A 12,785-nucleotide genomic window follows, 5' to 3' on the forward strand; every position below is an offset into this window, starting at 1 on the left:
GGGACCAGGCCTGCAGGGGAGGACAGTTGGCAGGGGGGTGGGGGAGAACCAGGCCTGCAGGGGAGGGCAGTTGGGGGGGACCAGGCCTGCAGGGGAGGGCAGTTGGGGGGAACCAGGCCAGCAGGGGAGGGCAGTTGGGAGTGACCAGGCTGGGAAGGGAGGGCAGTTAGGGGTGACTGGGCCAGCAGGGGAGGGCAGTTAGGGTTGACCAGGCCAGCAGGGAAGGGCAGTTGGGGGCGACCAGGCCTGCAGGGGAGGACAGTTAGGGGTGACCAGGGTGGCAGGGGAGGGCTGTTAGGGGCAATTAGGCCAGCAGGGGAGCAGTTAGGCATTGATCAGGCTGGCAAGGGAGTGGTTAGGGGTGATCAGGGTGGCAGAAGGAAGCGGTTAGGGGCAGTCAGGCAGGCAGGCGAGCGATTGGGAGCCAGCAGTCCTGGATTGTGAGAGGGATCCCAGATTGGAGAGGGTGCAGGCTGGGCTGAGGGACACCCCCCCCCCCCCCCCCATGCATGAATTTTGAGCACTGGGCCTCTAGTAATATAGTAATTTCATATGGTTACAGATGGATACTAGATTTATTGTGATCACATCATAAGGTATTTCAGTATCAAATAACTGTTGTACATGTGAAACTAATACAATATTGTTTGTGATCTATAATTTTTTAAAAATAAATACTTTTTTTTTTTTTAAGTCTGCCCCAGTGCTGCAGAGTGGAAAGGACAGAAATTCTGCAATGAGATGAATAAGTTGGTTATAAATTGGGATCTTCCCCTTTCTGGCTCTATTAATCTGAGCAAGTAATTTTATTTATTTTAGCCTCAAAGTCTTAAATTATAAAATGTGGCAAATAGAACATCCCTAGGGTGGTTGTGGAGGTTAAATAACGTAACACATGCCTGGTATATAATTCTCGTTAGTGTCATTATTGCAGTCCTCTTCATTGTCTAGATGTTCTCCCTTCTCCCCTCCAGCTTGGTGACTGTACCTGCCCTCCCTACAGAATCCAGGATTCTGAATACCTAAGGAGGCTTACTTTTTGTTAATTCTCATTCGAGGATATTATTCCATTGATTTTTAGAGAGAATGGAATGTATGGGGAGAGACAGAGAGAAATTTCCATGTGAGAGAAACACGATTGGTTGCCTCCCGCACTCACCCCAGCCAGAGCCTGAGCCGGGATAGAGCCTGCAACCAAGGTACGTGCCCTTGACCAAAATCGAACCCGGGACCCTTCAGTCCACGGGCTGACACTATCCACTGAGTCAAACTGGCTAGGGTGAGACTTACTTATTAACAGTGTCCGGAAAGTACCTTGGCTTGTTCAAAGTAAAGTCTCTTTGCTTTAGTTTATTTTTTTCATCTACACAAAGCATCTTAATTTCTTTGCCTAAAATATTTTCTTCTGAATTCCCTCGCTGTGTTAGTTTCCTAGAGCTACTATAACAAATTACCACAGACTGGGTGGCTCAAAACATGTATTCTCTTTGTTGTAGAGGCCAGAAGTCTGAAATCAAGGTGTGGGCAGGGCCAAGCTCCCTCTAAGTCCCTAGGGGAGAGACGGGGTTTCTTGGCTTATAAATGCATCATTCTGATCTCCGCCTCTGTTCTCACATGCCCTTCTTCCTTTTGTCTTTGTCTGTGTTCAGATTTTTCCTCTTCTTGGGGCACCAGCCAATGGACTAGGGGCAACCTAATCCAGTATGAGCTAATCTTTGCTCAGTATATCTACAAGCACTGTATTTCCAAGTAAGATCACTTCACAGGTGCTGGGGGTCAAGACTTCAACATGTCTTATAGGAGGACACAATTCAACCCACAGCACTTGCCAGTCACTTTAGATCAGGCTTCTGAACAGACATATGTGACATCAGTTTTTCTGCGTGTGTTTTTCTTTCTTTTTACCTCCAGGTAGTAATTTAATCTCTCTGTGGTTTCAAAAAACGTTTTTTTTGTGTGTGTGTTTTTTTTATAGTTTTATATATTTTATTGATTTTTTACAGAGAGGAAAGGGAGAGGGATAGAAAGCTAGAAACATCGATGAGAGAGAAACATCGACCAGCTGCCTCCTGCACACCCCCTACTAGGGATGTGCCCGCAACCAATGTACATGCCCTCGACCAGAATCGAACCTGGGACCTTTCAGTCCGCAGACCGACGCTCTATCCACTGAGCCAAACCGGTTTCGGCCAAAAAACGTTTTAAAGTGTCTAATCAGAGGTAATGAAATCTATCGAAGAAAAGCTGTAGGGACCCCTGTCTAGGGAAAGTACTTTAAAACTGTACTGAGAAGCAAGAGTTAAACTGAAAAGTGTGTTTACAAAAGTTTATGACTTGGGTGTGAATTGGCCATTCAAGCTAAGAGAACCCTGGAAGCTCAGGCTGCTGACCTGCGAGCAGAAGCTGACTGAGCAGGTCTCTGGCCACTCAAACCCCTGATTTGAGTGTGTTAAAGGTGGGAAGAAGTCTCAGAGAGCATGGATGTGGTCAACTGCTTGTTCCTTCAGTGTGTCTGCGGGCCAGCACTGCCTGTAGCAGAGTCCGAGGTAGGTTACTGGAGAGTGTTGTTCGTTGTTGGTGCTGGGTTTGTAATTCCAGGTATAATCACACTCAAAGTGAGTTCCCCAGGATGAAAGTAGGTCGTATTTTGAAAGTAGGTACACTTTGCTAAAAGAAGATTTAGTCTTGGAATATGCATCAGATTTGTTCTGTGAGGAATGTAAGTCACTTCTGGCTAAGGATCCCTATTTGAATGTGAGCTTAACGCTGAGGGACTTTACATTGTTCCCTCCTTCCTTCCCTCCTTCCCTCAGTATGTTTGCTAGGAGTAAAAGGGACATTTCAATTTTATATGTTATTCTGTTAATTAAGTTTTGCAGAACATTTGGTACCACTTGGAGGGGGTGTTCTCCTTGGGCTGTATAAATGGTTACGGAGGAAGTAAGTTGCTTCCCGGGGGTGCTCCCGTGCAGGCTGGTGGCCCCAGAGGCCTGATGTGTGAGGGAGTCAAACCTGTGCTGGCCACTTCCTGCCCTCTGATTCCCTGCTCTCAGCCTCCATCACTTCCTGGTGTGTGTTTTGGTCTCAGAAGATTTATTACCTGAACAGCTAAGACAACTCCTTGTTTTCCTAAACCCATTTTCTTATTTTGTTTGCATCAGTGAGGAAGAGCAGGCTGCATGTTGCATAAGGGCAATCAAAACCTCGTGTAGATTTGTGACCAGACTACGATTGCCCATAATTTTGTTGTACTTCTGTTTTTCTACCACTTTCTTTCTGAACCTTTTTATCACAGGGTGATAAAATAAATAGGTTTAGTCTCATTGCGTGCTTAAGTTGTCTGTGCCATTTGATGTGGTAATTTAAACTATCCATAAAAACCTGTTTTTCATATGTAATGTAATAAAATAATATAAACATTTCCATGACTTCTCTTATACTTTCCCAGGGCAGTGTCACAGAGGAAAAACTTTTCCTCTACCCTCTTAGGTTTATGCTTAGAGGTTCTTAGAATTAAAGTTGACAAAAGGCAAATTTGCAAGAGAAAATAATTTTTTATTTATGTAGGTAAGTGGGAGTTCACAAAAAAGTGTGACTCCAGGAAGTGTTCGAATTGGGGGCTTATATACCTTCTTAATGAGGGGGAGGGGTGCTGATGGGAAAACAGGTGACTTTTAGGAAAGGAGCTGGGACTGTGAAGAATGGGTGAGAGAGAGGATGGTTTTGTGACCCTGTCTGTGTAGGTGAGGGCTTCCCCTCTGCAGCGGTAAGAGTGCATCCTCCCTGGTTGGAAGAAAGAAACTCTGTCCAAGGGAGCAGATCATGACAACTGAGTTCTTGGGAGGCCCTGCTTTAAGGCAGATGAGGGAGTTCAGGGGGGGGAAAAAAAAAGCCTATTCTTAAATACCTTCAGCTCAAAACAGATTGAAGGCCATGGTGGTGTATTCTGGACCCCTTCAGTGGAGACTTAAATGAGAGGTAGCATTCCGGGCAGTAGAGTCACTAGATAGCAAGGTCATTGGTGAATGCTAGAACCCATCTTCCTTTGAGCAGAGGTGACTTGGTATCGTGGAAACAGAAATTACAAGGCCCACATTTCTGTGTCTCTTGCTGCTCATTGGCTGTGTGGCCCTGAGCAAATCACTTCCCTAGGTCTCAGTTTTCCTGATTTAAAAAATGATGGGCACGGGGTAGAGTATCTGTAAGTCCTTTCCTGCTTGCTTTGCTCTTCAGCACATTTCCCATGGTATGTGATCTTAGGGGACGCTTGGACACACCGGATTGGAAATTACGGGACCTGCATTTCAGGTCTCAGTTGCCACCGATTAGCAACAGGTGGGACTTCTTGGACCAGCAGTGCTCATGGGCGGGGGGCTGGTTTGCCAGGGGATGCCACAGCAGCTCCGCTGGCCATCTCCAATAGGCGGCCTGCCCTGCAATCACGTGCGTTTTCTGGGTAATTTCGTTCCCTTCTGGTGCCTGCTTATGCTTTTATTGTATTTTAAATAATGTATAGGGATGGAAGAACTGAAGGCACCCAGGCTCCCAGCCTGCGGCAGACTTTGGCTGACCCCTCCCTCTCACTGCCCCTCCCATAGAGCTCTGAGACCAGTCTCTGAGGGGTCTGCGGAGGTGGAGCTCATCTCCAGGCCTTGCCAGTCAGGGGATTGTAATTCTATGGCAGTGCTTTTTTAAGAGGCATGATTAACTATGGCTGATAGGGCTCTTACCATTGTATTTCCTCCGCACTAGGACCCATTTTTCCCTAGGGAGCAGTTACAGAACCACATCCACAGAAGTAACTTGCCTGAGGTTAATAAAGCTAGGGGCCCAATCTGAGTTACATTGAAGTCTGCTCATTCTCAAGCCTTCTGGCTTTTTCCCTAGTATATTGCATTGCCTCTGAAAAAGTTACTTGAAAAATTAGAACGTGTTGCCTAATTTAGGATCCTAGACTCCAGCTGTGGTATTGTCTACTCTGAAACCTGAGATCCTGAAGGTCAGTTGAGAGGTGTCCAAGCTCACATAGCTAGTTAGTAGCCTGATCTGGTTCTTGGAATCCTAATTCAGTGCTTTCTCCTCCTTCCCTAGCAAACCAGACTTAATCTTCTGAAAGCCCCTTCTATTTTTAAACATTATTGCAATACAATACCTTAGAGTAGCAGTGGGTAGCATTGCACATTCATTCTTCTACTGGCAGACCTGCCTTTTCCCTATGCTATCGTTATGTGTATTTTGGGTGACACCCCTATCATACCTAAAAGTTCTTTTTATTAACTCTTAATGGTTCTGATTTTTTAAATATCTTTTATCAGGGCTCATTAGTTACCAAACATCACTATTTAAATTCATTTTTTAAAAAATATATTTTATTGATTTTTCACCGAGAGGAAGGGAGAGGGATAGAGAGCTAGAAACATCGATGAGAGAGAGACATCGACCAGCTGCCTCCTGCACACCCCCCACCGGGGGACATGCCCGCAACCAAGGTACATGCCCTTGACCGGAATCGAACCTGGGACCCTCCAGTCTGCAGACCGACGCTCTATCCACTGAGCCAAACCGGTTTTGGCTAAATTCATTTTTATTCAACTTACAATTGAAGATAGACTTGCTTATTTTAATCAACATTTCAGCTATGTTTGTTACACAAAAACAAGTAAATCTAGAAAGCCTCCTGGTGGAGCTAAGGGAGGGTAGAGGGGAATGTGTACCATGTTCTTTTTTAATACATTCCTGGATATTGGCACTCACCTGACTTGTTCAAATTTGAAAAGGTTGTTACTGAGGAATCCTGGAGGCGGGGCTCATCCCTGGAGGAAGATGGGAAGGAGGCTCAGAGGACACCCAGGAGGCGATGGGGCTCTGGGAGGAGGTCCCGGCCTCGACCGCTCTCAGACTATGGCCAGTTTGCCTGCCGAAGTTTGTCTATTCCTGAAGACTCAATTGCTGTGGACCCCCAGAAGGAGGACATTGTGGACAGTGACCACCAGCTGAGCATGGCCTCCACAGTCCCCGCAGACCAGAATGCAGCCACGGGCTGCCCCAAAGGATGCCAGAGAAGGCGCCCCATCTCCGTGATAGGCGGGGTCAGCTTTTATGGGAACAGCCAGACAGAAGCAATAGAGACTCTTCTAACCCAAGTAAGATCTGGTGTGCTTCTACCAAAGCCAGCAGAGCCCTCAGCTTCCTGGCCTTTGTTCCCCCTGCAAACTAAATGGGACGCTGCTTTCCTTTCTTTCCTGACTCAAGGATGATGTCATCTGCTCACAACCTTTCTTCCGGACTTTGCAAACTGCACATATTAGAACTAATAATCTGACATTTGGATGTTTTACTAATCTTCTGTCTTTGCTGGGGTCTTGAATGATGTGTGAAAGTAGTTTGCTGTTTGTTCCAAATCATCTGAGATTTGAACAAGGGGAAAATAGCAATACATATTCAGTGAGCTTCCTGAAAGAAGAAGTTCCTGAAAGAAAGCATCATCCATTGTTAACATGTAAAGATAAGAAGAGAACAAAGAAGTTGATTTTTTTAGGAAATAATTTTTTCTACCATTTTCTTGCTTTTGGGTTGCAGTTTTTCAATTGCTTTAACAATAGATTAAAATCTTAATTGCATTCACTTAGTATAATGTAGTAATTCAGCAAGTGTTTATCAGTTACTCAAAGGGCTCTTTGAGGATACAAAACATTTAAATAAAGGCCTTGGTCAGGAGGAGTTTCTGTTATTTGGCAATACCCAGCCATGGCCCAGGGCTCACCAAACAGTACATGGGTGAGTGCTCAATTTTGTATTTTAAATTGGCTGGCTGGTACCATAACCATAAAATTCTCCTAAAAGGGAAAGTCTATGTCGGCATAGATTTTCTGTTTACATTCCGCCTGTAAAGCCCAGCACATCACCTTGTTTATACATTGAGCATGCAAAACCCTCTTGCTTAATTGAATTAAATTGAATTGAATTCCTAAGGTAAAAACAAAATAAGTTGAAGAATACCACAAACATTTTGCTGTGTTAAGATGCTCTGCATGCTGAGAAATAATTTTGAACTAAAACAAATGGTGACCACTTAATTCAAAATACACCGAATAGGGAAGATCTAAAGCACTTGAAATTTATTTCACTTTAGAACATCAAAAAGGAGTGTGGGCAGATAACTTTCTGCACTGTAAGCTCATTTAGGGAACTCGGTGAAAACCCTAAGGAAAGCACTAAGCAGCTTGACCTGTGTTGCAGTTATAGGGACTGATAATGTGGAAAATCAAAAGGGCATAGAGATGATTCTGTGGACCAGGGCAGATGTTTGAAAAACCAGCTCTTCTTTTAAACAACGCTTAGTTGTCTTGTTAGTTTAGGTAAACAAGAATTGTATTCCACAAATACTTAGCTGGTACCTGCACATGGATGTGTAGGAGACCAGAGTAAATAGCTGAGCCACAATGGGTCACCCTCGCCATGGTCTTTGGCACTGATTTTGCTTCTTCTGACGGCTGCTGCTGGGAACACATCTTCTTAACCTGTGACCCTGTATCTCTGAGAAAGCCACCACTTCCTAAATTTGCTTTTCCTCTTCTTAGCTAACATTTTCCTTTTACTGAGTGTTGCCTGTTGGTATGTTGCTGACAGATAAGATGAAACACGATGCTGCGAGGTAAGAGCCAGTGGGTTGATACTGATTTTTTTTTTTAAACGTCTGAATAACTCATTGCAGTTGAGCCTCAGTGCAGCTGCAAGTTTTTCACATGCTTTGGAGAAACCATGTCACATCTGCGAGGAGCTTTGAGGTGAGAACGCTGAGCTCCTTGCAGCTGTGTGTGTGTGAAGAGCTTGCTGAGCTGCCACTTCCTGGCATCTTCTCACAGCCTCTTACTTTCCTTTTGTAGCCAGCAGCCAGGCCGCCCGTGCCAGCTCACCAGGTGCCGCCCTACAAAGCGGTTTCGGCCCGGTTCCGGCCGTTCACATTTTCCCAGAGCACCCCCATTGGGCTGGACCGCGTGGGACGGCGGCGGCAGATGCGAGCATCCAATAGTAAGTCTCACAGGCCCCCTGTTCGGGGTCTCCCCTTCCAGCAACTGGTGTGGAGCCCTTGCTTTGACTCTCCAGTTAAACCGAGGTGTCCAGTTCACTGTGGACTTTCCGCCTGTCTCCGGGCCAGGTAGTTGTTTCCTGACTGTGAGGAAGGCTCTCCTGAGGAATTGGGTTTGTCATCAGCTGGCCTGTCCCGGGTGTGTGCTCTGCGTCATTACAGTGGCCCTGAGTATGAGAAGCTTGCTCCTTTCTGTGCACCTCAGTGTTCCTGCAGGTAGACAGCGACCCAGAATGCAGTCCCGGGGGTTCGCCTTAACCTTCTTGAAGCTCTTTCTGGATATTTAAGATTCACCAATACTGTTTTTAACACCAAAGAAAAGTTATCTAATGTAGTAGTTAATATGCCACCATAGCACGTACCCACTTGTTGATTTGAAATAATACCACATGTTTTGGGAAGATGTTTAAACTCCTAAAAAAGACAATCTCTCCCTGTACTAACATTTATGTCCGTGCCAGTCAGCTGGGTGGATAATGGCATGGTCCTGGTGGCACTGGGCGAGAGTCAGAGCCGACTTTTATTGAGAACCTACCACATGGCAGACACCATCCTGTGTGTTTGGATGTATTCACATATTTGATCTTCTTAACTCGGCACCAGGGCGGATACTGTATTATCCTGTTTACAGAGAAAGAAGCCTAGGTTTAGATAGGTGAGCTGCCCTGGGTCACTCACTCAGGAAGTGGCAGAAATGGGATTTACCTCCAGTCAAATAGAGTTTTCAATAGCAAGGCCTATGCTGTAACCACTGAACTATGCTACTATTTAAAGAAATGCAGCAGACTATTCATGATTAGCTTCAGTTGCTAGGTTTACTGTCTCACTTTTAAAAAGGAATGTCTTGGGGTCGGCATGCGAGTGGTGAGCTGGGCGGCGGAGGCGCAGCCTAGGCCTGGGCTCTGGTTGCAGCTCTGCTGCTGGCCTGCCCCCCTGGGGCACGCTCCCCGTGATGCTGGCGGTGGAAGCTGTAAGAAGCAGGGAGAGTTAAGTAATGTTTTTTCCAAAGACTTGAAAGAGGCTAAGGGTGTTACTTGGAGAACACTTAAATTTCAGGGAGAGGCGGGAAGGAGAACAAGGAGGTGTGGAATCCTTGTTCTCTTTCCTTCTTGCTTTAGACGGGACAATAAGAAGGACACAGACATTGTTGAAGAGGGTGTCCTGGGAGGGCTAGCATGTAAGAGGTCAGAGAATCGGTGACTTGTGCAGTAAGTTGGCATGGTTTCTAACTCATGCCACACGTATTAGAGGAATTGAGGCGAGACTGTTTCATCAAACAGAGGCAAAGGCAAAGGGAAATGAGATGGCAGCTGGACGTTGAGGAAATCTGCGATCATCACAAGCCCAGATGTCCAAGGGAGCTTGTTTCTGGGAAGCAAGCCTGTGGCTCCTCCTGTCGCTGAAGCCTTTGCCGTTCTCTCAAGGGAGCAGGCCAAGCACCTTGGAATCATGACTCCCTCATCCACGGTCACTCGTCTGGTCCTCAGCAGCCCCTGCTTCTCAGGCTCCTTAACCCTGACCTTCAGCAGCTGCCCTCCCCCATGGCTTCCTTGGGCTGGGCTTTTATACACTCTAGTCAGAGATACTGTTCATATTCAATTCTTTTTTTGTTGTTTTTTTTGTTAATCTTCACCCAAGGATATTTACCATTGACTTATAGAGAGAGTGGAAGGGAGGGGGAGAATCAGAGAGAGAGAAACATCAGTGTGAGAGAAACACATCAATTGGTTGCTTCCCATATGTGCCCTTACCAGAACTGGGGATTGAGCCTGCAACCAAGGTATGTGCCCTTGACCGGAATCGAACCCAGGACCCTTCAGTCCAAGGGCCTGTGCACTATCCACTGAGCCAAACCGGCTGGGGCATCAACTCTTACTTTGTTATTTCCTTGCAAACTTTCCCCATCATCATTGAAATAACATCTTAGTTCCTTAACCGAGTTTACAGGTTTCTCCGCCACCCCAGTCTGACATTCCATCTGTGTCTCTCACTTCTCGTTCCCGAGCTTCCCTTCAGTGTTCCCACCATCCTCCAGGCTCTCACTCTCCCTTGGCTCTAGTTCACCTAGAATTTCCTTCCTTTCCTTTAAGCGTTCTTTCCATTTAAGATTCAAAACTCATTCCCATCTACCCTTGGCAACACAGTGACTTCATTGTCATGCTTCTGCAGAGCAGTTTAGCCACAGGCTGTGAAGCATTCTCTGATCAAGTCATTGACTTCTGGTGATGTATTTTGAGAAAGTTATCCAAAAGGAGACAAAAGCTACGTGCACAAGATGTTCTTCACAATATTATTTGTGATAGCAAAAAGTTGCAGTGTCAGTGTCATTACAGTGGACTGTGGATTTGGAGTCATATGTGGGTCACTACTTCAAAATAGTATATAACATAATTAGGAAAAGCAAGGGAGAGAAAATTGGAAATAAAATATGTGTTTTAGTTAGCTTGAGCTGCCATAACGAAGTAGCACAAACAATAGAAATGTACTGTTTCAGTTCTGGAGGCTGGAAGTCAGATCAAGGTGTTGAAAGGTTGGTTCCTTCTGAGGGCTGTGCGGAACCTGCGCGCCTCTAAGAAAGATGGCAGGACTGTAGGTGATTTCTCCTCCAACCCTATACACATACAGACTGCTTATTTCTGTACTTTCTCTAAGTGTTTTGTTTTGATTTTAGTGTTGTTTTGTTGAGACAACAAATGGGTAGCTTAAGCAAAAAGAAAATTTAGCAGAAGAGTGTCAGGTTTCCCAGAATTAATAGAGAGAACCAATCGAGGAAACGGGTGACAGTCAGGGTTGCTTCTGGGAACCAAAGAACCACAGGGAAGGAGCCAAGGAAGGACTGTAACAGGAATTCTGGCCACAGTGCTACCCTTGGGAATGAGGGACACCAACCACGCCTTCTGTCCTCCTGTCACTCAGTCAAGAGTCAAAGTCCCCGAATAGAGGATCAACTTTGAAAGCTTAGTGATGCGTCCATGCACTGGTGGCACTGGAGCAGGAAGAAGATGGGTGCCTCCAGGGACCCTTTGCCTTTCATAGTAGGAGGCAGGCGGATGGAGTCCCTGTCGACTAAGGTGGAACGCAGTGGAGTGGAATGGAGGTCATTCCCCCCAAGAAAATCCAGATGGTAGAAATAGAAACAGATTCTGGACTGATTCTCCATTTGTTCATTCCTTCGTAACTATTGAGTGTGTACCATGTGCCACCTGAGAGTAGTGAGCAAAAACAAAGCCCCTTAAATCACTTACATTCTAGTGAGGGGGTAATAAATTAACCAACTGTATGACACAGCAGGTAGTACTATAAAGAAAAATAAAGCAGGGTAGAGAATGTTCATTTTTAAAAGCATTATTCTAGCACAATGCACTTATTCCCTGTATAATTAAAAACTTCCTCCTTCTCTCGAGGGAGACAACCCAAAGGCTCATCAGTTACTGTAGACACCTCCGAGTCTGGGCCTCTGCATAATATCCACTCTTTCTCCACTTCTGTTGCAATGCCTTTTTTAAAAATATGTTTTTATTGATTTTTAGGTTTAATTACACCATTATTCAGTTTGATATGATTCCATGCTTCTGGGTGACATAAACGAGGAAGCTAGTGACACTCGTGGGCACTCCTCTCACTGGGGAGTCCTCGGGTAGAAGCAGTGTTCGGTGAGATGCCCTAATAGTGTATGAGGCCTTGGCAAGATTCCAGTAGGGGTCTAACAGGTGAGGGAAACACACCCAAATCTAGAATAAGTGCCGTTCCCTGTAAGGACAAATCATCTACTCCTCTGTTGTGAAAAGAGTCTATTGTAATCAACTTTCCACAAGTGCATGTCTGGTTCTTCCAAGGAACCATATCATTAACTTGGTTGAGGGGCACCCTGTGGTGGTTAGCCCAGGCTTGGCCTCCATTTCTGCCACTATGGCCATTTTTTTAAACCCATTGAGTGAGCATGAAAATGACTAGGAACAAGGATTGACATTTACAAAGTGGGACATAATGTCCACACAATTATTCAACAGCCCCTTTTGCAATAGGATTCACATGGGTCACAATTGGGCATTTGCATGGACATTTTCTCATGCTTTGAATGTATTCTGATATATCTAATCACACTCCTTCCCCAGACCAGTCCATTTCCATTTTGTTCTTTCCAAATTCCTCAAAGCCATTTGCTCCTACCCATGAATCCACACAAGCTAAATCCCTTGTGGGGCCATCTCTCCTCCCGTCAGAAAGCATCAGGAAGAGCATTGCTTAGATTTCACTAGTGGGATTTCCCTCTCCTGGGGGACAGTTACCAGGTAAAGGGTGGAAGGTCCCTTTCGGGAGGGCTGGCTAGAAGAAAGTTGGAATAGTGCAATATCTACCCCAAGGAGACATAGGTCTGGGAACCGACTTAGATCTGGGAGCTGCGTGAGGGCCCTTGATTCTCTACCATGGTGGTTTGTGTCAGACTTCTCCTCACCAGATTTAGAGATGTCCTACTACAAGAATCAAGTAATACCTTAGTGAAGTTACTTGTAAGTTTTGTTCCTAGGTACCCTGTGATAAGTTAAGCACAGCCAAGGTCACATGGGTCAGACCATCCCAGTGAAGGAGCTGGCTCTGCTGCCCAGTTACTGAAACTATGTCCACTTTCCTGTGGCAGATGCTCCCCCGCACGGAGGTCCTCGACCTCATTGCAACAGAAGCACCTCTCACTGGC

The 12,785-nt window shown here is 45.6% G+C and overlaps 1 protein-coding gene across 1 annotated transcript in view; it reads left to right on the forward strand.

Annotated features, from left to right (window-relative positions):
- Positions 1-12,785, forward strand: part of SPATA13 (spermatogenesis associated 13) — a 96,344-nt gene that overhangs the window by 34,275 nt on the left and 49,284 nt on the right. Inside the window, exons 2-3 of the mRNA XM_054718755.1 lie at positions 5,778-6,143; positions 7,887-8,031. Coding sequence (XP_054574730.1) covers positions 5,778-6,143; positions 7,887-8,031 — 511 coding nt within the window. The remainder of the gene's footprint in view (positions 1-5,777; positions 6,144-7,886; positions 8,032-12,785) is intronic.

This window comes from Eptesicus fuscus, chromosome 7 (genome assembly GCF_027574615.1).
Source record: "Eptesicus fuscus isolate TK198812 chromosome 7, DD_ASM_mEF_20220401, whole genome shotgun sequence".
NCBI classification, from domain to species: Eukaryota; Metazoa; Chordata; class Mammalia; order Chiroptera; family Vespertilionidae; genus Eptesicus; species Eptesicus fuscus.